Below are 27,256 nucleotides of genomic sequence, written 5' to 3' on the forward strand. Positions count from 1 at the left end.
TCCACAGAGGGAGGAGGAAGGGAGTGAAACTTTACAGGAGGAGGTGGGACGAGTTTAACAGGAGGAGGATCCACTGACAGTGGTGTTGAAGGAGGTGGAGGAGTCAGGAGAGGTAAAAGCTGTTCAACAGAGGGGGCGGGAACCAGAGGTGGAGGTGGAGTTTCTGTTCCAGGTGACGGAGGAGACAGAACGACGGCTTTCGGGCGTTCTTTCATCCGGTTGATGACTCGATCGGACAGCTGGACAAACGACAGAAATCAGAGAAACACTTATTGATTCAGTTTTATCTCCTGATGGAAATAATCAGCATGACTAATGATGTGTCTTTCTCTCGGGTGTAGCAGGTGTAGCAGGTGTAGCAGGTCCATCACCAAGTTAATTTAATTTTGGTTATTTATTAGTTTTGGGCAGGTTTTTATGGTGCTGGTCCGTTTTTGAAGCTTTGTTTGAGTCCGGTTTTGTTTCTTCTTTTGCTTGTTTGTGAGTTTGATGTCTTCTATTCTTTTAGTTAAGTTTTCCTCTGTAATTATTTTGGGTCAAGTTTTGACTTAAATTTTAATTAAAAAAGGCTTTATCTGCTACTCTTTGACTCCGTTTGGATGATCTCATTGACTCCTAAAGAATGATACTTTCTAGGCTTGTAATACTAAATAATAATAATAATGATAATATTAATAATAATACTGTTTCACTTTTATCCCTGAAATCCTTTATATCCCTGTAATACTGCAGCAACTACAATATGATATTCAACATGACCTCATATAAACATTCATACAAAACAAAAAAAGTACATCTTGATCTTGAAGTAGAAGGCGAGCTATTTGGATGAATTAACAAATGAAATAACTGTTTTGGGTTCATTTTAATATTTCAAAGAAAAAGCAGTGAGAAGAGAACATGCTGATGTTTTTGGCTATTTTTATTGGTATTATATAAAGTCATTGATAAAGGTCATGATTTTCTTTAATTACTACAAGTTCAAAACTGTAATTGACAATATTATGATAATTCATTAGCTTTTTGCTGTGTTTGAGCTGAAACTGAACTATTTTTTTCCACATATGTTTTTTTATTTCTTTTTTTTTTTAGTTTTTTTTAACCCTAACCCATATGGTGCATGTGTGTGTTTGTGTGTGGCCCCAGCAGGCTCTATATATAACTTTAACCCTGCAGCTCATCAGGCCTGGAAGAGAAGAGTCACAACAAACATGGGGGCGACTTCATACAAACATGAGTGAATTTCATGATGCTAAGAAGAATGCAAATACAAAAACGATCATTTCTGCAGCACCGACCTCTGTTAAATCTCTTAATGCATCTCAGCAGAAACAGTCTGCACAAACCTTTAAATAGTTTAAATAGTTTTTAGGCGCTGCCTGTAAAGTTTCCCTGAGCTTTCACTCACCCGAATGCCCTTCACAAAATGAACTCCTCCGCCTTCTCCATCCTCATCAATGAGGTGACTCTGGCTGTTTCCCCCCATCCACACCAGCTGCACAGCTTTCTCTCAGGACTGATAGTTCAATTATTTAATCCACACCAGCAGCAGCAGCGTGGCTCTGAGCTCAGTGAAATCAACTCCACACAGCTGCAACAATCTGCCCTTCCCACAGCTGACAGTCAATAACAGCAGCTGCCATTGGACGAGCAGCACACATGGCTCAATAACTCCTCCCCGGATTGGTCGGCTCGCATTGAACCAGTGTGCCGTGAGGGAACATTGTGTCCCAATATTAAAAAAATAAAAATAAAAACAAACAAAATCTACTTTGCTACATATAAAATCGACTTTTTAAAATGCCACTCATCAGTTTTTTACTGCTCTTTTGTCTGCTGTCTAAATGGAAACGTATGATGTTTTATCTCATTACCAGCTGTATTTCTTTTGTTTGTTTTACTTTTCTGGATGATTTAATTCTCTATATTGTTAATTTTAACATTGTGTCCCTGATTTAATGTTTCTCAATAAATAAATGCTTTAAATAATTTCATTTGGCTACAAAAAAAACATGCATTATTTCTTAAGATAAATTATTTAAGTTGCATGACTGTGCAGCTGTGAACTCTGAATCATCTATTTTTTGTAACCATTTTAATACACAGAGAGCACAGAGTGTAAAGATTTATTGTACTGCACTAAACAATACACCTGAGACAATTTGACAAGGAGGCATGATTTAAAAAAAACAAAAACAAACATGATAAATTATCTCAGTCTGTATCTCAGTGATCCTGGCTGCAACTTCTCTTCAGCATCAATTGTCCATTTAACATCACAGTACTCTGTGTAACACTACTGACGTTAATATGAGTGTTATCATTGAGCATATCAGCTGTTCACTTGTAGAAAATAAATAATTAAAAGCAAACATGAGAGAGAGAGTGGCACCATGATTCTGCATATATGGACCATAATGAGGTACTAATGTTAGAGGACAAGGTTGGCCATATTTATTTTTCTTATTAGCGACAAATCCCAAAAATTCAAAACCAACAACTGACTGTGGTTCATTTTGAGTCAGTGCCATATTATACCCTGCTGTTGTAAATACTTAGTAGTGTGCTAAATCCGCAGCTGAAAACACAATTTACTCCTTCTTAAGTTAAAAACTACAGTGTCCAACTGTGTATGCTGTTTTTCAAGATTTACATCACAGGCTGGCAAAGTCAGAAAGTACAAAGAAACTGACTGAAACACAGCTGTTATGGTCTTTTCATGAGATTTGTTGTCAATAACAAAAAGTACGGAATATCAGAATGGCTAACTGGTGTGTGTGTGTGTGTGTGTGTGTAAGTGAGGAGTTGTATATGGCCTATTATTTAAGATCATATATTAAAAACTAAACAACGTGACTGTGTATAAAAAAATTAAAATCGCTGCACAATAGTCGACCAAAGACAATCTCTAAAGTCCATGACCAACGCTGACACAGTGATCTTCTTTCAGTCCTGTCTTCTTCACTTTGCCTTCTTTTCCTTGACGTCAGATGGACGCAGAACCGCTTGCACGCTGCTCCACACTTCGGTGTACAGCAGAGTGCCCAGGAAGACCACGGCCGTGCCCAGCCAGTGCCAGGATGTGAAGGGGTTTTGGAAGTAAAGGATGGAGAAGATGAGGCTGAGGAACTTTCTCAGGGTCACCACCAGAGTGACAGTCAGCGAGGTGCACTCTGTGGTCAGGATGAAGACGCCACGGATGCACACGTATCTGAGGGGGTTGGTTAAAGTCAGCAACAAGACTGTGAGAATCTGTAAAAAAAAAAGTTTAAATTGAACGTAAACTAGACTGCCTGGGGTATCAATCGTTAGAGCTCTTAGCTTATGCTGCTATAGGCTTAGACTGCCAGGGGACTCCCATGATGCAGTGAGCTCCTCTCTCCTCCTCCCTCTCTCTCTCTCTATCCATCCATCTATATCCATTAACATTCATGTTCTATTAATTGCATTCAATATCCTAAACTTCTTCCCCAGAGTTGTCTGTGCTTTCTCGTCTCACAGATAATCTGGGCCTGTAGACGTCCGGATGACAGATTCCAGTCCCAGACCTTCTAGCTTCAATGTTGATTTTCAATGTGCTTCTCTCTCCTATCCTTCCTTTCTCTCCTCTCTACTCCAGCCACTCAAGGCAGATGGCCGCCCACTCTGAGTCTGGTTCTGCCTGAGGTTTCTTCCTGTTAAAAGGGAGTTTATTCTTTCCACTGTTGCCAAGTTAAAACCTGAAGAGTTCGGTTTAGAACCGGCTCTATGTGTAAAGTGCCTTGAGATAACTTTGTTGTGATTTGGCGCTATACAAATAAAGATATGTTATGCTCTGTGTGTTTGTTGATTTCTCTTGAGTAAAGAGATTTAATCTTTATTGAGTAGTATCGGGCTGCATACAACACATCCACTTAGTGACTATATATATATATATATATGATAGATTTAGTAGTACCTAACCTTTTTTGAGCTTGAGGCTGGGTCTAGACCTACTCTATGTGTAAAGTACCTTGATATGACTTTTGTTGTAATTTGGTGCTATGTAAATAAAGATAGATTGATTAATGACATTTTTCATACTGGTGTCATATGATACCAGAGTTTTGGCAGTGTTAATAAAAATGATAATTTTTTAATACTTTAATGTTGAGCATTATGTAAAAACAAGAGGAGTTCATACTTAATATGCCAAGAAAAAGATGTGTCAGAGTTAGTTTGATTGACTGAATTACTATTTTAGGATGGGTCTGAAAAATGGTGAACCTAACCTTCCACACAAGCAGCTTGACAAGGACTTTGATCAAATAATACACTCAATAAAATACTATATAAATCTGTTTTCTATCAGGGAAAGCAGCATCTGATCAAAGTGAACAAGACTAACTCTGAATTATGTGATGCTCTGTTAAGACATTGATATGTGTTGCGTCTCAGAACCAAAGTATTCAATACCAACTTTAAATACTTGATCATTGAGACGCACTTCAGTTGGCACTCAAAAAAGTAGTGTGACTGATTAAAATAAGTGCCTATACTGCTACAACTACACAGTGTTATCTTCTTATTCTCTTAATCATCTTGTGATCCTTCAGACTATTGTATCTTGTGAACCACTGTAAAGGTTATTAAGTGTTACAGTACATGAACAAATACAATCCAGTGTGATAAACCATTTTTTTGACAGGATACTGTGTGATGACGTTGATCAGCAGGTAGAGCCACAGTATCGGCATGGTCACTCCAACCATGGGAATGACTACAGGAGCTGCAAAGAAAAGATATTTATTTACACCTGTGATTGAAGTCACAAAACACAAGCTTTCCCACCACTACCTTTCCTGAGGGGTGTTTGCCCAAAACTGAGCAAGGACTTCATGAAACTAACTCAGAGCTGACATGATCAGACAAGATCAGACGTGGTTTAAGTCCTGGTTCTTCATGACTGTAAAACACAGGCTTTAGACAATATAGGTCAGATTTATTAAAAGCAGCTTCATGACACAGAATCTCCTGAGAAGAAGCCTTTCTTTATAAAACAACCCTCTGGATGATGGATGGTTCTGTAACCCCTTTTTCACTGCAGACATTTTAACTGTTCATAGCAGAAAAAAACACAGTTAAAGTTAATATTCACGCCCCTTTTAAACAGGGTAAACAAGGCGTGAATGCGGTGCTGTTATTCCACCTTGCTGTTCTGTATAAAAGGGTGTGGACATGGAGTGGGGGGTTGCAGAATTGCTCTGCCAATACGCCAGCTACAGAGGTCACAGAGCCTGATCAATGTCCATGTAAGAGGGACAGCCAGCACAGTGGGATAGGAAGCTGACACTGTCATGCCACTGAAACCAGAACGCTGGCATGCTATGTAGAAGCACACACCCATTATGCTGATTTTTGTCTGGTTCAGTGTAAAAAAGCAAATGCAGCTTAATGATGGATCTTCTTTATGGCTATAATGCATTGTTAATGATGATTTTCTTCCAGTTAAACCATTATTAATGATGTTAAATACATGTCAACATATCTGCTGAGAAAAAAAGTCAGTGGATGGAGCTCACCGCTGTGACTGAAGTGAACATAGTGGTTGTAGATGTCTGTGGAGAGGAGCAGGAAGCCTGGCAGAGGCAGACAGTGCTGTGAAAAACAAAATGAACTGTGTTAATCAACCTGCATTTGAGGAGTTTCAGTTCCCTGGAGAAAAAAAATCAACAGCAGTCATTTGAGCAATTAGTTATTACAAGTAGTTCAAGAAACTTTCCTGATATAATAAAGCTTAAATGAGGCTTGAATCCCAGATGTAAACTCACATTATAGAAAAGAGCTTCTTTGGAGTGTTTTCCATATTGTTTGTACAGTGTCTCCTGGAAGATACCCATCCTCGCTGACATCAGCAGAGCAAACGTCAACATGCCGATACCTGAATCAACAGAAAACCACCAAAAAAAATCAGCTATATGACCTTCAGCATCTTTATTATGATGATTGCTCACTTTATCTTTTGCAATACCAGACAATGAGAGATCTCTGCCTACAGAAGTTTGGAGTTTTCTAAATGTGTGGTAGTCGCTTCAACAGCTGCTAACAAACCTATGTACCTTACATTTTTGTGAAGGACAAGCCCTACCGGAAATGATCCTCTCCCCCATTTTCCACCCAGTTTTGAGGACTAAACCTGGGAGATTGTCCTAAGTCTCCATTACCACAGTATTTAGAGACTGGTCTGTGGGTCTAAGGTAAATCATATACTGAAGACAGACAATAATAATAACACTACATTTTAGTTATAGAGCACTTTTTAGTTAACAGGATCCTAAAAAATACAAATTAGTGTAAAAAAGTGTTGTTTTTAAAAAATCTGTCTGTCTGTAACTCACCTATAAGCCAGTGCATGAAGGCATAAAAGCCTTGTTCTTCTGATCCATCGCTGGCCACGTTCTGCAGAGACAAAAGCATTATAAATAACACACTGCTGCACTCCATGACAACCAACAACAATGTGTACAAACTGCAACAGGACCTGCAGAGGACTCACCACTTGTCTGGCAGACATGATGGTGCAGATGAAGATGCCTGCTGAAATGAGAGCTATTGACAAATATTTGCTTGCTGAGTATCTGCAGAGAGAGAAGATGAGATAAACAAAACAACAATCAAACTGTGACGCTGCAGATGGGAAAATGTCTGCTTTGATAGAAGGAGGCATTATGAGTTTTTCGTGTCAGAGGAGGGGAGGATACCTTTTCTTCAGAATGATAATGCCCAGGATCATGTTAGCGATTAACGATCCCTGCAAAGATACAAGAGAGCAGGTCAACCACAGGAGATCAGTGATGATGAGAAACATTCAGCAGTGAAGATGAAAAGCATTCTCACCGATCTGAAGATCATGTGCAGCGGCATGGCGATGTTGAAGTTGAGAGCATAGTTGTTGATCACGCTGACAGTGAAGAACATCGTTACCATGATCACATAGTTGCTGGGCGAAGAAAATAGGAAAAAAAAGTTCAGAATCAGTTGTGGTTGTACCATCGTCTCAGAAATTAGAGTTTATCTATATCATTTCAAGATCTCAAAACCAAGACCCATCAAATATTTTTGTTCAGTTTTTTTTATATAAATTTTTTCGGCCCATGATATTTTTTATTCTCACCTTAAGGTCAGAAAGGTCTTATCTGGGAAGCCATGTTTTTTAAAATGTATGTTTAAATAGCTTTCTGTTCAGTCATTTAGTGCCTGATTTACTAAAGGTTTGTGTGTGTAAAAATGTGTGTAAACTTGATATCACCCGCAAAATAATGTGCAAGCTGATCATGTACAAAGTGTCACTGGTGGTCGAGACCTCAAAACGAACAAAATTAATGAAAGATTGTATTTGCAAAAAAAAAAAAAAAAAAGGGTTTATTATACCCTCAGTATCACTCTCATTTAGGAATCTTAATGGTTCAAGCATCTTATAAAGTTTTTAGGATATAAAACAATTAAAGAATATGTTACAGGACTTGATTTTAGGACCCATTCGTGACAGAGATAAGATTTGAATAAAATAAAATGGTGCTGCAACAACCTTATCTGATTTTACACAGAATGAACCTTGTACTCATTTACTGAAGCAGGGAAATGTCTTTCTTTCTTTTTACCTGATAGGTATTGCTGGTTTCTTCCTCCCTAAGTTTGTTTCAAAGATGAAGCCTTCCAGTGCGATGAACACAAACTGAGCAAAGGTGACGATGTTGCCGCATCCTGGAAACTCTCTGCAGAACAAACAGATGAGACATTAAAGAGCTGAGCCGTATCAAAGAATAAAGACTTATTCACCAGTTTATCTTTCTTTTCTTGGTGAAAACTGGATCCACCTTGTTCTTTATATTGCTCTGCTTTCTGAATAAATCTGAATCTTGACAGTTTTTCTTTATCATCCCCAAATAAATCTTTTATTTGATTCATTGATTCACAGAGCTTCAACTTCAAGACCTTCAAGAAAAACAACTGAGATTTTACATTTTAACGTATAGAATTAGTAGAATTGCTGATTTTAAAATGTGCTGGAATAAGACCATTAAATACCTATTTAATAACAATAATATGAAATCTAATAGTTACTTTCCACCCTTAAAAAACACCAGTGTTGGGGAGTAACTAGTTACATGTAATGGCATTATGTATTATGTTGAATTACAAAAATGTGTAATTAAATTACAGTTATTTATGAAAATGTTGATGATTACGAAAAGGCTTACATCTGAAGCAAGACCTTTAAGATTTTGCTCTGGAGGGTTTTATCCTCATTCTTTAAATATTTAACTAACTAACTATTTAATGTTACTGAGTACATGTATTGCTGTATTTATTTATTTAATATTTTGTAAATAAATCATGACAAGGATTTGGAGCACACATGGACTTCAATGGTGTCACAGTACCAATTAAACCTTTTGATTTTCTTCATGAATATCTTTATTTTATATTCCAAAATCTACATGAACTGATGAATACATTTTCAAATGAGAGATACATCTTGCTTTATAAGAAATGATCTCCCTTATACATCATGCCAGAATGCATGAAGAAGACCTGAACTTATATTTTGGTGCTTAATGGAAACACTTACCCTAACAGTTTAAAACATTCATTAGAACATTAGAAAAGTAATGCAATGTAATAAGTTACATTACTTTGATTAAGTCATTGAAATAGTTACATTACTATTACATTATAAATAGGGTTACTAGTAATCTGTAACCTTCCCAACCCTGAGTGAAAACACACAGTATCACTCAATGGCCATATTTAGTGTTAGGATGGAGCCATAAATACTCATGCAGAGCAACAAAAGTCCAGAAACAAACAAAGCAAAACACACAAACAAAAGTCCATTACCAGCTCAAGTTTGTGACTGACCTTACAAGCAGCTCCAGAGAGACAACATTACTGCAGCAGCCCACAAAAACCAGAAGAACAGCAGCAACAGGACCCATGTTGGCTCTGAGCTGAAGAAGATCTACTGGAGTTAGTCTGATGAATTCATGCTGGTAAAATAATCAGCAGTGTGTGTTTGAGGTCTTCGGCTTCAACACAAACTCCTGTTTAACACGTCTGAATGTGAATCTGAGCTCCTTCCTGATCCACGTGGGCTCATGGGAGTTGTAGTTTACTTTTGAGATCAAGAAAAAAAAGTACGCAGTAACATTAACGCACTCTGTTTCTGCTTCAGCATGAAACCTTAAATATAGATATTAGCTTGTGAATAAAAGTAAGAATTAATATTTGTGAAATATCTAAAAAATCAGCATTAGAAAGCCGAAAATAAGATTAAAGGCGCAATCTCTGCGCAGCCGTGACACGCGTTTATACCCAATCGCGCATGCGCAGACCATTTGCGCCTGAATCCAAACATGAAGAGCTCTCACTCTGCTCTGATCTCTGCTCACCAGAAACTTCACTGAAACACACAAAGCAGAAAACTGAAACACTACAGTGCTCACTGGCGGGCTGTAAATTACCTCCTCAGACTATTTCTGTTTTGTCTCATATTAATAAATGATGCCACTTGAGTTATTTGGGGAGAAACTGTCAAATCAATTGTTCCATTAACTCAGAATTTTGAACAAACATACATTTGGATATAGAATAGAATAGAATAAAACTTTATTGCCCACCATGGTGGAAGATTGTCTTTGGCTCACCAATAATAGACATACAATAGACAGAAATTACATAAAAACCATAGAATCTATAAACTTCATAAAATCATACTTAAAATACATAAATACATAAAATGTGTATATAAGTATAAAAATACAAGTGCATATCAGTTCCTGTGTGCATATGGTGTATTGATCATTTGGAAGTGTTTAACATATGAATTGCACTCGGTATGTCTCCTTCTGAGCCCCAGAGGCCTGTCCCAAAATATATTTTAGTACTTGACAGTCAACCTGGGACCTTGAATGAAAGAAGTAGGCTAATAGATGGCAAGGCATAACAAATGTATCAGTTTACCTTTGACCACTACTTCTATCTGACAGCTACAGTCGCTTGTTACTTTTGTCATTAAAGCTTCTAAATTACAGGGATATCCTTTGACTGGGTACCCAAGTATATCGAAATGTCTCCTGTCAAACGATACCTGCAATCGATCCTTTTTGCACCCAGAGCTAGTAGTATACTAGTAGTATATAACACACACATACATCGCGCTTGAGTTACTTTTATTTGAGTATGTCTATGCACATACACACATCCATGGACTTATCAGTTTGTGTGATGTAGGCTATGCTGTGACCCACATGCTGATTTTGTGCATTTTGTATTTAATAAATATCAATAATTTGAAGACTTTCAAAATGCATTTGTGTAAAAATCTAATATTTTTACATTTAATAACATTTTAGCTGGTATCAGTATCACTGTAAGGGTACTTGTAATTGGTCCTGGTATCATATTTTTTTAAACAATACCCAGCACTAGGATATCCCTTCTAAAATATTATTTTACATCATAAGACAAGCACATATAAAATACATACAGTAGTTAAAGTATATTTACCTTAATCAGCTGTAACATTAAAACACTGCCTGTACTTATTTTTTAAATGATGTTTTAAATGACTATCTTAAAGTTGTTTTCGTAAATCCCTTTTTATAATTCCCCTTTTTAATTGTACAATTACTTATTAATTAATGAAATGCTTTAATCAAAGTTGGTTACATCTAAAGTCAGACATTTGGATTTTGCTCAGGAGGAGGTTTTTTCCCTCACTTTTAAAATATTCAATAATAGTTGTAAACATTCATTCAAAAATGAATCAAAAAATATTCAAAATGTAATAAGTTACATTACTTTGATTAAGTAATTTAAATAGTTACATTAATTATTGCATTTTAGAGTAACTAGTAATCTGTAACCTATTACATTTGCAAAGTACCCCCCCCCCCAATAATTATTTTAATTATCAATTAATCTGTGGTGTCTGTTCTCTGTCCATCATTCACTGATTGGAGTTTCAGGAATAGACACGTCATCAATAGACGATCTTTGTGAATGAATGCGTGGCTCCGGAAGTTGTGACGTACCGGTCCGCTAGCTTCGCCTCGGCGCTGCGTCTTTTTGTATCAACAGTTTAGTTACAATCTGCGTGTTTTAATCGTCCGGAGCTTCGTGAGAACAGATTTACCCTCCTGCAGCCGCCACGATGATCTCTCTCACGGACTCACAGAGTAAGAGCCGCCTGCGTTTATCTGCTGTTCTTCATCTTTGTGTCTTTTTCTGTAAAAACCCGGTTTTAGCCGTGAATGTATGAGATGTTAGCAACTCAAACGCTATTGGCTGAGAGCACGGTGACGTCACATAGCAGGAGGAAAGTAAAGGTTCATTTCAACATTTTCACGTGACGCTTCCTCATTGATACACCTTTTAAAGCTGTTTTAGTTAATTTAACATGTATGCAATTTACTCAACGATTAAAATGACTACTATTTGATCGACTAAATAAATTAAAGCTGATTAGATTTGTTCAGTACGGTGTATGGGAGAGTATCTGCACCTTTATTCAAATGGATATGAATTCTGCAAAATGGCAATTCAATGTGCAATTTAGTCATGCAGTTTGAAAAAATGTTGTGCAATATGTAATTAAATATGCAAAGTAGCAATGCTACCCTCAGTACAGTTTAAAAAAACTTATGAATGAAAAATGTATGAATTAAATTCCATATTGCCATGGTATTCTTGTACCTTTATTCAAATGGAAATTCATTTTGCAAAATGGCAATTCAATGTGCAATTTTATTGTCATTCAGCATAGCATCCAAGATGCACAGAGAACGTATTTATGAGCAAAGCTCTGTTAAAAATGCATAAAATGAACTGAAATAGATATATAACTAACAAATAACTTAAATCATTAATTTCTGGACAGGTATGAAGTGTGGAGGATGTAACAGGCACATAAATAAATAATGCATATTTTCATAACAGTTGATTATGGATGAGAGAGCAAAGCATAGTCACTGGTGTGTCATTTTGTTTAGCAGCCTGATAGCAGCCGGGTAGAAACTGTTATAATGCTGGCTGCTGTACACTTCCTCTCATTTATCATTTTTTTAAGCTGTATTAGTTCATTTAACATGTATGCAATTTACTAAACAATATAGTTTAGGACTGTATGTGATGGTTATTTTCATGATCTATTAAATAATATAATGGTTGATCTATAAAATGTCCAAAGAGAAACTGAAAATGAAAGTCTGCAGAGTCCAATGTTCAAACTGCTATTTGGTGTGATCAGCAGCCTACAATCTAAATATATTTAATTTAACACTTATTTAAAAGAGAAAATCATTCATTTCTCATACTTGAGACATCAAAATTGTAAATATTTTAGCATTTCTGTTGGTTTTAGCTATTAATTATAAAAAAGGTTAATTACTTTCCTCTCAATCAATCAATCAATTGTGATCCTGCTATTATTTTTTTTTTCTTTTAATTGTGAGAAAACTTATTTTGCAGTTACCTTCATCTGCACTTTTCCTTATTAATATTCTGCAGTGTTTAGCTAATTTTTGGATGTATAGATTTCTAGGTACCTCAGTATGTTAATCTGTGCTCTCTGTCGTACACTATCAGGGTCTGCAGCTGCTCGGTTTCTTCGAGGTTCATGAAGTTTTATCTTAACAACATTGTTCTTTATAATTGACAGAGATTGGCATGGGGCTGACAGGCTTCGGCGTGTTCTTCCTCTTCTTTGGGATGATGCTGTTTTTTGATAAAGCTCTCCTCGCTATTGGAAATGTGAGTGGATCAGTAACGCCTCCACACTGTGTGTCAGTCAATCATTTCTTTCATCCGGTCTCATCAGAAACATGTCAGAGTTGTGATTGTTTTGTGCGTCTGTGCTTTTCCTACAGATTCTGTTTGTCTCGGGCTTGTCCTTCGTCATCGGCCTGGAGCGAACGTTCAGATTCTTCTTCCAGAGGCACAAAGCCAAAGCCACCAGCTTCTTCCTGGGAGGAGTGTTTGTGGTTCTGATCGGCTGGCCGATCATCGGAGTCGTTCTGGAGATCTATGGTTTCTTCCTCTTATTCAGGTCAGCTCAGACAGAAAGAAAATAATCTCTCTGTTGTTATATTGTCACGTCTGATATTATTCTGCATTCATGTGGGATTTTTGGTCTCTTAGAGTATCATTCAAGCCCTGAGTACCAACACTAGTACCCTTAAGGTGACATCAATACCAATAGAATACTTTACTCGACACCCATCATGTGACTGGAAGCATTCAGTTGTAAAATATCATCACTTCTCTCCATCCAAATGATTTTTACACAATATATTTTGAAAGTGTTCAAGTTATTGAAATATCTATTGACTTACTGTACAAAACTGTAGAATAAAGTATAACAATAAACAATGCACACTGTGTGGGTTGTAGCTGCTGCAGTAGTGGGCCAGTAACATTATACTTGCAGTGATTGTAGCAAAATCTTAAAAATAGTCATTTATTTCTAGATCCGGGTACAAAATGAATGAAATGCAGATATTGTTTGACTGGAGAAGTGTCGATACCACTTGTTACTTACTTGGTTATTTCAGTTGACTGATACTCAGCCCTAGTGTCACGTCTTGCTCTCTCATTAACAGGGGATTCTTCCCGGTGGCAGTAGGCTTCATCAGACGAGTACCTGTGCTCGGGTCTTTGCTCAGCTTACCGGGGATCAGTACTGTAAGTATCATGATGAGGATCAACGTTTACATTACTTTTGTTAATGATTAAACTGTTGATTTACTCCATTAAGTGATTTGGTCTTTAAAATGTCCGAAAACAGTGAAAAATGTTGATCATTGTTTCCCAAAGCCCAAGATGCAACCTCAAATGTCTTACTCTGTCCTGAGCAACAGTCCACAACACAGATATTTTCAGTTAACTGTTAACTCTTAAAGGACTAAAGAAACTAAAATATTCACATTTAAGAAGCTGGAACAGAAGAATTATGCAGCTCAACAGCAGCAATAGATCAATAAAGCGTGAATTGCAAACCACAGACTGAACTTCTCTTGTTCACTTCATTACCAAAAACAGTGACAGCAGGAATACTGTGATCGATTTGATTAGATTAGATTAGATTGTACTTTATTAATACCACAATGGGAAAAATTCACTTGTTACGGATCACAATCAACATTCAAGTCTCCAGAAGTTGATCTTGATGTGTTTGCTCAGAAAGTAGGAAATAAATTAAAAAAAAATTGATAATCTTGTGAACATGGTGGACAATTCTGCAAATAATACAGTTTTGGGCTGAACAGCTTGTTTCTTGACAAAATAATCATAACTCAGAGAACTCAACTGTCTTTTTTCAGAGATTACAGCAGAGCCAGAAAGAGTTTGCAGCACACACTGTTGAAACCTCTGCAGAAAACTACTGAATGAACTGTGTTTCCATTATTCTGTCAAATCAATATGGTCTTTTCAAATATTTGGAAAAATTAGCTACAAAAGATGATAAAGAGTCTTTTACTACAATGTGAAAGCTGACAGTCTTATCCTGAGACCTCAGCACTTTGTCTGGCCTGAACACAGTGCCTCTGTTGTACTGAACATGGCCTTGTGGGACTTTCCACTTATAGTCTGTTGTCTGTGAGGTCTTTGTCAGCTTATGAAGACTGTCAGTGTCCAAGATCAAATATCTGTGAGGATTTCCTTTAATGTAGTATCTGGTGATTGTGGTGGACTGTATTATAGCTCAGTTATTTGTGTTATAATGAACTCCTGTTAAATCATTTTACATTATTACATTACATTTTACAAATCTGATGCTTTGTTGCATTTAATATATAAAAACTGATTTGAATATTTAGTGAAAACCTTCTATATATCAGCTGTGTGTGTCAGCAAGGGCTGCAACTATCCATTATTTTCATTATCAATTCATCTTTAGGTTATTTCAATCAATCAATCTCAATCAATCTTTATTTGTATAGCGCCAAATCACAACAAAGTTATCTCAAGGCACTTTACACATAGAGCAGGTTCTAAACCAAACTCTTCAGGTTTTAACTTTAAAGAGACCCAACATTCCCACATGAGCAACAGTGGCGAGAAAAAACTCCCTTTTAACAGGAAGAAACCTCAGGCAGAACCAGACTCAGAAGTGGGCGGACATCTGCCTCGACCGGTTGGGGTTGAGAGGAGAGAAAGGAAGGATAGAGGAGAGAGGCACAATGAAAATCAACAATGGAGCCAGATGGTCCGGGACTGGAATCCGTCATCCGGTCGTCTACAGGCCCAGATTACCTGTAGGACGAGAAAGCAGAGCCAGAAACCAGAAACCAGAAAGACAACTTCCGGGGAAGAAGTTTAGGTTATTGAATGCATTTGATATATCAATTAGTCGTTAGAAAATAGTGAAAAACATTGATCACTCACTGACAGCCTAAAGGGATGTCCTGAAAATGTCTTATATTGTCATAGAAGACTAATGAAAGAAAGACTAAAATATTCACATTTGAGAAGCTTAAATCATAGAATCTGGACTTTTTTCTTCTTTAAAAAATGACACCAAATGATTCATTAATTTAACAGTTGGGAACAGTTCAATGAAACCAAAAATTGTTGGCGGTCGTGTCTGGCTTTTTTTTTTTACGTTTGCATCCAAATACAGAACAAAAACACCCCTAATATGCTTTTTTCACTGCATTAAAGCGATTGAACCATTCTTCATGAAAAACTCTTGTTCTCTTTTTGTCTTTCAGCTGGTGGACAAAATTGGCGAGAGCAACACCATGGTATAACAGCTGGCTGCTTCTGCATTAGAGGAGGATTTAAGTATTTATCATAGCATTTAATACTGACTGTATCTTTTGGTCATTGCCACTCCAGAACTGTGAAGCCAAACTTTATTTTTTCTGCACAAAGACACAAGTTTATCTGTGGACATCTTGAAATTTCTTCTGTCAGGAGGAAGTAGTTTTGTGTCTGACTGCCACTGGACAACATTACCACAGAACTGTTTATTTTTAAGGCTGGAGTCTCTCTTTTTTTATCATTCCTGTCTGATATTTATGGACTAATAACTTGGGACCACTGGATCAACTCAGCTGAGAGGCACAAGCCCTTTACAGCATCCACTCCTCCAGATTGTGTGCCTGAACAGTCACTGAGAGCATTATTTTGGGTTCCTCTATGAAGTGTTACTGATATTTTGTACATTAAAAATAAATAAGGTTGAGCTAAATGTTACCAGGGCAAAGAAACCTGAACTATTGTGGAAAAACGAAGCTTACCTGGCTCGTGGTCGAAATACGTTTCTGTATGTTACTGTAACTTTTGTAAGTGCATACTTGAAATAAAGTGTGTCTTTTATAAATCTGTTTCATATTTTTCCTGCAGATAAAACAGTTTTATATGTGATTTTGGTTCTGGACTTAGAAGTTATCCACTAATCACAGGCAGTGGTGGAAATTAATCAAGTACATTTACTCAAGTACTGTACTTAAGAACAACTTTAAGGTACTTTTAATTTACTTTTTTAATTTACTAATTTCCATTTGATGTTACTTTATATTTCCACTCCACTACATTTCAGGGGGAAATATTGTACTTTCTACATATATTTGACACTTATTTGTCAGCTTTTACTTTTCAGATGAAGATTTGACTTTTACTGAAGTCCAGGATGTGAATACTTCTTCCACTGATCATGAAGTTGATTTTCGGCTCCTCTTGTTCACACCAAAGTCTCTGTGGGCAAGATGTTGATTCCCAAATGTATCCCAATGCTTCGGTCAGGTGTGTGTCTGTGTTAAAGGGTGAATGAGAGGCACATTGTAAAGCACTTTGATTACAAGAGTTGTATAATACGCCACCCAAACATGTAGAAACTCCCATTGCTTCAGGGTACGAGTGACCTACTTAGCAAATGTCTGAAATGACTGATAGTTTCAGCTCACCCTACATTTTGATTAAAGATTGTCTTTGATAATTAAAATGTAGGTGTATCAATTCTCCTCACTATTTCTCACTTGAATTACTAGTGACATTAAGTCAATAGATAACTTAACCCTTAACACTATACGCTACACTACACGCTATAATCATATATAATGAGATATAATCTGTACAGTTACATTTAAGGGTGTATACACATGTACAGATGAAGAAGAGAGAAGTTTAAGTGGGTCTTATTTAATTTAAATATAAGTTAGTAATGCATGTAATTATTAAGTCAGTATTAATAGCTATAAACCACAACTTCATTATCAGTCGCTTATCTTAGCTTAGCTTAGCTTAGCGTAAAGATGGGAATAGTTAGCCTAGCTCTGTGTGCAACTCTTAAGCTTATTAATTAACAAGATATCTCCCTTGTTTAATTCTAACAAGAATACAACTGTAAAAAATACAATTTGTGGTTTTAAGCGGTGGTTTATGTGTCTAATTCTTGGTTGAGAGCAGTGACTTCCTGGAGCATTATCACCATGGTGACATTGCCAGGCAACCATCTGGCGCTCAGCAACAAAGCAAATTAGCATTATTTCACGAAGTGTCAAACAAAAATTAACAACTGAAAATAAGTTAAACAGGAAAACACATTGTTTTTGTAACTAACTCTGTATCATGATGTCAGACGCAGCTTTTTATAGAAACTCGTTCACCAACTTGCTATTTTCATACCTCATTCATGAAAAACATCACCAGTGTCATCATGTGGTGACCCTGTGAAGAGACTCTGCTGTTAATGAGAGTCCTCAAAGTTTGAGCTTCTCTCTGGTGTGGGATTAATGAGCAGCGACAGTTTTAACAGCACCTGTCAGTCTCATCCATTGAAATATTACACGTGATGTAATTAAATGACCCTCTCTGATCACTGAGGCTGTTTAAAGATGTGATTACATTTGTGTTTTTAATACACATGTGACGGCAGTGACAGAGGAGAGCACACAACCAGCGCTGAAACACAAGCTGCAGACAGCAGGACAGCACAAGCACTGGTAAGAGGTAGGTATTAAAAGGTATTATTATTGTTATTGTTTAATTATTGTTATAATTGTTATTCTTAATATTATTATTGTTAGTAGTAGTAGTAGTAGTGGTAGTAGTAGTAGTAGTCGTAGTATTAGTTGTAGTTGTAGTAGCATCTGCATCATTTGAATCTACTATAATTAAAACTCAGTGTGTTAACTGTTATATGTGTTTTGGAAAATGAAGCAGTCACCTTGATTCAGTGGGGGAGGAAGTAGTCAGACCATTTACATAAGTAAAGTACACCAATACAGGTGAAAGACCTGAATCCAAAATGTTCCTCAGTAAAGTACAGAAGTATAATTAATAATTTGTAGCTTACTTATGGAATCAGGAGTAAAAGTAGGCTACTTATTATGCAGACTAGCTTTTTTCTGTTATTATTAGTATATTATATTGTTTTTTTTTAATGTTAATCAATGGCCAATTTTATTAATACTTTGGGTAGGGTGAATCATATTATAAATATGTATCATGTGTTCTATCTATTATAACACTGCTTTTTATTGATAATGCAATTTAAATATAGATATAATATTAAAATATATAATGTAATTAAAGTAAAAGTGCCACTGCCTTGATTAGCTGAGACGCCCTCCACTTCTTCAGTGTATATTAGCAGATAAAATGGACTGTGCAAATACTAATCATCATAGTCATTTTTAAAAGTCCTAAAAACGTGTCTGTCCAGGAAGACTTTTCATCTTTCATCATTTTATTAGTTTCTTTATGTTGTACACCTTCAATGCTGTTGCACTTTGAGTTTTATTATTTCAATTAATTGTACTTTTGATATATATCCAATATAGCAAGAAAGACTATCCTAAAATATTCCCACTTAGTACCAACATCATAGAAAATCTGTTATTGTCAGTAATACCATGAATGCTGGTTGTGATTGATTTCTTTTCAGAGTTAAAGACGATGGCTCTGATGGTCATGATGTTTATTGTGACGCTGGTTTCTCACTGCTGGAGCGCTCCACAGGTGGGTGAAACCTGAACACATTCACTGCATGTTGAAGCTGACTTTAATCATAATATTTAGAAATATAATCAACATCTTTTTCATCACCTTTCAGCGGAGAAACTGGACTCCACAAGCCATCTTATACCTAAAAGGAGCACGTAAGACAAACGTATACAACTGAAGAATTGGATGAGTTACTTTGTCAAACTGAGAAATAAATGATGTATAAATGTTTCACAGAGAAACATCGCTCAGTACTGGAGCGCAACGCCAGAGAAGAAGGAGACACTTTACATCTAGGTGAGTGTAATAAATGATGCACCATAAATAGAGGTATGTACAAATTCAAATATGATGTCATATAAATTCAATATTTGTATAGTTCTGTATTATATTTAGCTCATAAAAGCAATAAGTCATTATGAGAACAACTTCTGTTTTTTTTTGTCTTTTTATCTATAATTGCAGATGATTTACTCACTTTTTCTCATGATTTATTGGACCGTGAAAAACTCAAAAATATTACAATTTTTAAAGGACAGTTCGAACAGCAGAATTGAATTGATAAGTTGACTTCAATTTGATCTTCAACCCCTGTGGTCTGTGTTTCAACTTGAATGTATTAATAGCGCAGCAGCAAGAGAAATTTATCACAACCTGGAAACCCAAAAGTCTCTTATTTATGATTTATAAGCCATTAGTTACAACTTATATAACCTTCTCCTAGAACCCCAGGTTTAGGAGATCAAGATCTCTTTTTTCAGGAGGACTTAAGTACAGCAAAGCCAGGAAAACAAAATGACACACAGCAGCATAAACAATCAAAGATGTCACTAAATACACTCAAGGTTAAAAAGTTTAGAATAAGATGGTGGGATTAGACAAAAATCCTGATTAATTCTGCTTATTCTTGCGCTTAAAACTCTCTTCATAAAAGGTCCCTTGAGAAAGTGGTATCTGAGAGCCATTATAACTCGTAATTTAATGTGAGCTTCTAAAGGTGAGTTTATTCCACCTGGAGAGAGAAGAATCTAATGACTTCCATCTTACATGAGTCCAAAAACAGATAAAAAAGAGAGAAGCATGATCTTATGTACATGTGTCTTCATGATGTCATATGGATGGGTGACAAACTAAAGGACAAACCAGCATCAAGTGTCTTAGTAAGGTTTTGGGCCACCACATGCTGCCAGAACAGCTTCAATGCAACTTTGCAGTGGTTCTACAAGTGTCTGAACTCTTCTTGGGGGGATGAACATCATTCTTCCAAAGGATATTCCCTCATTTGTTGTTTTGATGATGATTATAGAGAGAACTGTTGGTCCAAAGTCTTCTGTCAGTGTTCAAATGGCCAAAACTGAGCATGATTGGATGTTAATTGTTTAATTGTACCATGCAGTGCACCTGTGTGAAAGTATCTGCATTCGATATGTTTCTGCACTCATTCATTCAGGTTTTTCCTTTAATTTAATTTGTCATGTGTTGTACTTCATGTCTTTCTATAATAAATCTTTAGTTGTGCAATTTTCAAATTTCTTTGTTCTGCTTTTCTGCAGTGACTCACAGTCAGAGCAGTGATGGACCAAAAATATATTTGGCTTCATCTTTTCTTCAGGAGCTTCTGCAGCGGGCTGTGGAAGGTAAAAAAAAAACCCCAAAAACTTGCAACACTCCACCCAATCAGCATCTGAGTGATTTAAGATTGATGTTTCTGTTTTTAATCTATTTTCTTCCTCAGATGAAGACGATCCAGGTTTTTATCAAGATGAACAAGATGTGAATTTGACCTATTTGTGACTGTGAAGCTGTTTGTATTGCATCTTATTATGTTCTTCTATATGTGTTCCTTGTTTCTAACTTTGTGTAAAACATATTGAGTTTACTTGTGATGAAATGTGCTACATAAACTCATAAACTCTGAGCTGTGTGTTCAATTTATTGCTCTCACAGCTGTACAACATGTTAACCGATTAAATAAACCAATATGTGTGCGGCTCCAGGCAACAATCATTCACACCATGCAGTGATTAACACCACGCTAAGCACCATTCAATCATACATCATCACACTGTCTACACTGGGGTCACTGAGAGAGGAGGCCCAATGACTCTGATTGGAAATGGCAGCTTGGACCAGTCACGACTGGGTCGGACAGAGGTCAATAGCCGAGAAGAAGAAGAGTCCAGACCTGATCTGAACTCAAATGAGGAGGAGTGCAGTTTAGTTTCACCCACCTTAAAACATGTAGAGCAGGGTTTAATCCGGATATTTATAGTATGGATTACACAATAATAAATATGAGTAAGTGCTCCTAAAGCAGGAAATTCTCAATTCAGGAGCAACAAATTGTATTTCATTGGCTGTAGATCACACATTCACAGTTAATGTGGTTCACTGTCCATCAGAAAGGAAACACTAACACACTCCATTCCAAATCTGATCAAACATTAAAGGGACAATCCATTTTATCAAATAATTTACATTGCATGATTTAAATTATCTGGAAATCGGAGCATCAAGACTTGAACTGAGGCTTTCATCTTATCTTAAAGTCTACTTACTAGCTTTTTCTGAGGCTTTTAACAACTGCTCACAGTCCTCACTTCATCCATCTGTGTAAATTAATAATTTTAAGAGCTTGAGAAAAAATGTTTTACTGTAGGGCTGTGAATCAGAAATGTAAGCTTTTACCTTTGAATTTGTTGAATTTTCACAATTAGAAACCTCATGTGTGTTTTTCTTTGTTTCATTTAAAGGATATATCCCGAATGTAATCAAAACCAGGATAAATCTCTAGTACACTTGTGTCTCTGCTCCCCATCCTGACCAAAATCTGGTCAATGTTCACAGATCAGTTTTGAAGCTAATGTGTAATTTGTGTTTTCGGGGTCTTCTTCTTCACCACTGAATAACTGAGCACACACTCCCCTTTAAAGCACAAATAAACTGTCTTTATTGGACATCGAAGCAACACGAGTGACACAGTGAACACAGACTGAACACAGTCGAGGACAAATGAGTCAGTGCAGCAATTCACTCAGCTGATGTCACATTTTGTCTCCAGCAAGCAGAAGTGTACAAACTGACACCTACAGCTACATCTGATGGGATCAAACCCCCGTTGTACGCCTGAACATCTACAGAGGGCGGTGGGTTGAAGGTGTGGAAGGTGGAAGCTGTCTGGTATTTACTGACTGTGGAGTGATTTTACTGGAGGCGATGAGCAGCCAGGACGCTGCAGCTACGTCGCCCCTGCTGGTCAGTTAGACGTCATGCAGGTCTTTCTGGATGTCCCACAGTGTGTTGGCACTGGCCTGCAGCTGGCCCACCTCCTCATCTGTCAGGGTCATGTTGATCACGCTGGCCACACCTCCGCTGTTCAGCACGCAGGGCAGACTCAGGTACACCTCGTCACTGATCCCGTACATGCCCTATGGTCAGTTTAAAAATATTTAAATTGGACATGTGCACACTGCTCCAAGAGATTAGTGTCAGCAAAGAGTGAGAATGTCAACTGCAAATAGTTTGAAGTCCAAAAAGTATTAATTTGTAAGCCACATTTTGGAATTTAATGCACACACTTGAAATTAAATCTGATTATAATTTACTGTAGTTATCACCACCTGTTCTCTACATATCACCCAGTGAACACAAGATCCTTGACCCTGAATTTGTGTCATATGTTATAGTGCTGCAATGATTAGTCGATTAACTGATTGACAAAAAGCTAATTGGCAACTATTCTGATAATCAACATTTTAGTCACTTTCAAGAGCAGAAATGCCAAATATTTGCTGGTTGCAACTATTTAGATTTGAGGATTTGTAGCTTTTCTGTATTATATTTAATTGGCAGATTAAATTATTACGATAGTTATAGAAAATAAACAGTAATTTTATGTCGTATTGATTTCTGTGTGCAACACTGAAAATAAACTCCACCGACTCCGGTCATGTGGTGATTAAAGTGAAAGTTTGTCAGTGAGAGCTAAACCTGATTTTAGAAATGGATGCTTGTGTAAATAAAACGGCAATTGGAATTTCTAAGTACAATTTAAAAAAGTGAATGAACACTTTCAAAATTATAGTAAATTGATATAATCATAATCTACTTCATGCGCACACGAGTGTGTGTGTGTGTGTGTGTGTGTGTGTGTGTGTGAGAGTAAAGTTTACCTCCACCATGGTGGATACAGGGTGAATCCGGTTCATATTCCTTATGAGAGTCTCTGTCAGGTCAGCTACACTCAGCCCGATGGCCCAGTTGGTGTAACCCTTCAGTCTGATCACCTCATAGGCACTGAGAGACACACAGACACAACAAAACAGAACAAGTTTGATATGTGGAATCAGCTGATGTATTCATTTAAATTAATTCGAATGGTTGTACAGCACAGATGTGAGTGGCTAAAAATACACTTATAAAACACAAAAGCACTCTTAGAAGCATCTTGTCTGTCATGACTGCTGAAAGGGGGGGGGAGGGAGTGACAGTGACAGTCTCAGAGTCAGATGGAGAGAAGCAGTATTAAATGCACAATGACTCTTATGTCTGGTGGCTTCACTGTAATTTCTGGGAAAACATTGTCCTGTTTTCACACAAACACAAAACTAGTGTGTGCAGGAGAGGACAACATAAGTTAAATAAATGTGGATGTAATTCATCAATATTCATATATGACAATAATTATTATTCTAAATGTAGTATTTTTGTGTTTTGTTGGAGTACAATCCTGTAATTTCCACAAAAAGTGATACTGAAAATGATAATGTTGTGACCGGTTATGATAAAATTTGAGTTAATTATATGATTCAGTTAGACATGACAGTGAAACCTAAGTAGGTTATCTATCTCATTGTTTCATGGCAAAAAATATAAAGTATATTATCATAATACGATTAAACAGAGTGAAAAAAGGTTTCACTAGTCACTTAAATGAAAGTTAGTCAATGTGCAGCAGATCAGATGACCTACCTGTTAACCACCATCTTGTGAGTGTCCTTCCAGTTCTCATCGTCGGCGTCTGTGCCGATGTCCGGGTTTAATGTCTGCAGGTTGACTCCGGCCACGTTGGTTCCACTCCACACAGGCACTGGAACAACACACACCCAACGTCACCCTCCTTTCTTGAAATTTACATATCATGGAGCAGGACTTGTCAATAACAGACTGTGATACTGTCTTTTTTTACTCACCACTGGTGTCTCCATGCTCTCCCAGGATCCAGCCGTTGAAGCTGCTCGGGTGGATCCCCAGTTTCTCGGCCATCAGGAAGCGGAAGCGTGCAGAGTCCAAGTTGGTGCCGCTGCCGATGACCCGGTACTTGGGAAGGCCGCTCAGTTTCCAGGTTACATAAGTCAGCACATCAACTATTGAAGAGTTTTGTTGGCATTACTAAAACATTAATACTGTGTATGTGTGACAGAAGAGGCAGAACGAAGCTCAGACAGTCCCTGTGTGTATCAGAGTACCTGGGTTGGACACCACAATGATGATGCAGTCAGGGCTGTATCTGACGATCTGGGGGACGATGTGCTTAAAGATGTTGACATTTCTCTGGACGAGGTTCAGTCTGCTCTCTCCCTCCTGCTGACGAACTCCAGCAGTCACCACCACGATGCGGGAGTTTGCCGTAACAGAGTAGTCTGAGAGAGATGAGTTAAATAAAGCAATGTCTTCACTTTTTCAGACTCCCACCCAAACCCATGAATCTTAAGATCATCAGTGACTCAAAGCTGAGCCAAGCTAAAGCCTGCAAACACTTGAACTGTGTTTCTCAAACCTAAAACTGATTTCTTCTGTTTCTCAGCATGTCTGGGATACTTGCCTTTGTCTGCAATAATTGTAGGAGTTTTGAGGAAGAGGCTTCCATGCTGCAGGTCCATCATCTCTCCTTTCAGCTTGTCCTCCATCACGTCCACCAGGGCCAGCTCATCAGCCAGCTCCTGCACATATCAGAGGAGGTCAGACCACCCCACAGTGCACAAAGCACAGCAGTTGTTTTTGCAATTAGGTTAACACTTGAAATAACTTCATTAGAGAGACTGTATCAGTTGTTTGTTCTCAGGAAATTTACCCGACCCATTGTTGCAATATGGCGTCCTCCAGGCACATTAACTGATCAAGTAGTTACACTTCAGTTCAGCCCAGCTGCTGTACTTACATTCTGTTCAAGCATTGCCTGCTGACAGTATATTGATTACAATGACGTTATTTCACTGATAAGGATTATGTCATTGTGGTGTCACTCTTACGTCTGTTGCCCAATTTCAGCTAAACAACAGAAGCCAGGCTGAACCGCTGGCGCTGCAGTGTATTAAGTGGCAGCAGACAACTAACATTTTCCTGCCATTGTCACAGCTCTTTAACAAGGACAGTCAACAGGATAACACCCAGATCAGACACCAAGAGATCAGTAATCCGGTGTCAGACCAACAGAGGAGGATCCCGGGTATTACCCCTAAGGATGGTAATCTAAATCGCAGCAAAAACCAGTAAGGACTCTTACCCTGAGCAGGATGCTGACAGCACAGGCCATGCCAACCTGTCCCACGCCCACCACTGTCACTTTATTCCTGGGGGGCTCAGGAGGTCCACTGAACAGCGGGGTGATAAGCTTCTGCAGGATTGAGGCCATATTCAGTGCTGGAGAGAGTAAATGGAAAAGAGAAGGGAGGAAAAGAAAAGAAGAGAAGAGATGAGAAAAGAAAAGTGAGGACAGGTCAGGAAAATGTTGGTTTTAAACATGTAAGAAACATTTTAAACAGATTTGAGGGAAGCAGTTTTGAATCCAGCGTAGTTCTTCTTCATAAATACTGCATTCAGCACAAAGTGAGTTATATTCTGAGTGCAGAGGGATTACAAATTAAGCCTGACATTTGTCTCAGCAGCACTAACGGAGGCATGACTTCTCTGACATCTTCATCCATTACAAGAATACAAAAAAAAGACCTGACTGAGCTGAGTCCCAAACATATTATCCTCTGCAGAGTTAACCTTGAACAGACAAGCAGCCACACACAAAAACAGCAGCAAATACTTGCATTTTTTGGCGAGGATCCGAGCTGCAAGGTATAAATACCACCATGTAATCAGCATGGCAAACTGAACTGATACTTAAGGTGTATTTCTACAGAGCTCCGTGTCCCCTGCATCCACAACACCTCCCACAGTCACTGCTGATACTATCCGGTCGAGGCAGGTATCCGGTCAGCTGCAGCAGAGCACATGTGACTCAGGGCCAGACTGGAGAGCCGTGAGCCACACAGAGCTCCTTTCCCTCTCCCTCCTCCTCTTCTCCTCTCCTCCCTCCCTCCTCCTCTACCAAATAGAGGACGGAGCAGTATAATCTGATGCCAAACTTGACTGACTGACTGCAGACTGTTAAAGGAGTTAGTGTAATCCCTTAACGCCGCCTCCATCTGCTGCACCTGCACTACAAATGAACATTAACCTTGTATCTAATAGGATGACTCTAAAGAACAATAAAAAAAATCTTATTTGCTACAAGAAATATTTAATAAATGATTGCCAACTAAATTCTGTCTCTAACGTAAGCATGATATAATAAATTAACCTCTATTTTACAGCTATAATATTACCATTGTTATGAAATGAAAGGCAGATTTAGAATCTGAATCACTGGTGCTTAAGTCGACATTAAATATAAGGTTCATTAAACATTTGGAAACTATTTAAATGACATGTTGTATATTGTCCGTACTATTATTCATCAGACACTAAGGCTTATACAAGATATATTGCAAACATAATAACAATTAGGTATGTTACTATGAGCAAGATATCTGCATAAACTACACATCTTTCTCAAAATGTCTACTCTTTGAGGAGTTATAAGGGACTGAGAATAAATTCTCATTGAACATGCACAGTGGAAAGTGTCCATTCATCAACCTCGAGTGAAACTGGATTACCAAGAGAAAGCGATGTGCACTTCAAGCATGTAAACATGAGTGATTAATGATGTATTTTATCCTGCAAGGTAACGAGGGGGCAGCATTTTTTGTGACTTTTAATTACGCTCAATAAATGCATAGTTTGTACTGGAATGATCGAGCAACAAAAAGATTAGAATAGATTAGATTATCGCCTTTTTAATGCAAACATTGTAGACGTGACAGCTGTGTGGTGAGCTGCTATCTGTTTTTGGTGACTGAGAGGTTGAATTTGAACACAGGCCATCATAGTGGGCGAATAAACATGAAATAAACATTGAAATGAATGATACACAGTGTACAGATAACTATATAAGTGAGAGTAGTAGGTGTAT

At 37.5% G+C, this 27,256-nt stretch overlaps 3 protein-coding genes across 3 annotated transcripts; 1 reads left to right on the forward strand and 2 right to left on the reverse strand.

Moving 5' to 3' along the window:
• Positions 1-2,217: 2,217 nt before the first annotated feature.
• On the reverse strand, positions 2,218-9,047 carry slc35b4 (solute carrier family 35 member B4). The gene is made up of 10 exons (XM_053318663.1): positions 8,881-9,047; positions 7,620-7,733; positions 6,856-6,958; positions 6,720-6,769; positions 6,515-6,596; positions 6,357-6,417; positions 5,790-5,899; positions 5,541-5,616; positions 4,672-4,747; positions 2,218-3,211 (listed from the first exon to the last, which is right to left on the reverse strand). Exons 1-10 carry the CDS (start codon positions 8,955-8,957, stop codon positions 2,962-2,964), a joined length of 999 nt encoding a protein of 332 aa, XP_053174638.1. The 5' UTR covers positions 8,958-9,047; the 3' UTR covers positions 2,218-2,961.
• Positions 9,048-11,076: 2,029 nt separating this feature from the next.
• Positions 11,077-16,281, forward strand: LOC128358408 (vesicle transport protein GOT1B-like). Its single transcript, XM_053318667.1, has 5 exons — positions 11,077-11,198; positions 12,680-12,771; positions 12,888-13,066; positions 13,620-13,701; positions 15,732-16,281. Exons 1-5 carry the CDS (start codon positions 11,174-11,176, stop codon positions 15,768-15,770), a joined length of 417 nt encoding a protein of 138 aa, XP_053174642.1. The 5' UTR covers positions 11,077-11,173; the 3' UTR covers positions 15,771-16,281.
• Positions 16,282-21,922: 5,641 nt separating this feature from the next.
• Positions 21,923-25,611, reverse strand: LOC128358448 (L-lactate dehydrogenase B-A chain). The gene is made up of 7 exons (XM_053318729.1): positions 25,475-25,611; positions 24,794-24,911; positions 24,438-24,611; positions 24,162-24,335; positions 23,941-24,058; positions 23,142-23,265; positions 21,923-22,397 (listed from the first exon to the last, which is right to left on the reverse strand). Exons 1-7 carry the CDS (start codon positions 25,601-25,603, stop codon positions 22,230-22,232), a joined length of 1,005 nt encoding a protein of 334 aa, XP_053174704.1. The 5' UTR covers positions 25,604-25,611; the 3' UTR covers positions 21,923-22,229.
• Positions 25,612-27,256: the final 1,645 nt, after the last annotated feature.

Source organism: Scomber japonicus, chromosome 5 (genome assembly GCF_027409825.1).
Source record: "Scomber japonicus isolate fScoJap1 chromosome 5, fScoJap1.pri, whole genome shotgun sequence".
Taxonomy (NCBI): domain Eukaryota; kingdom Metazoa; phylum Chordata; class Actinopteri; order Scombriformes; family Scombridae; genus Scomber; species Scomber japonicus.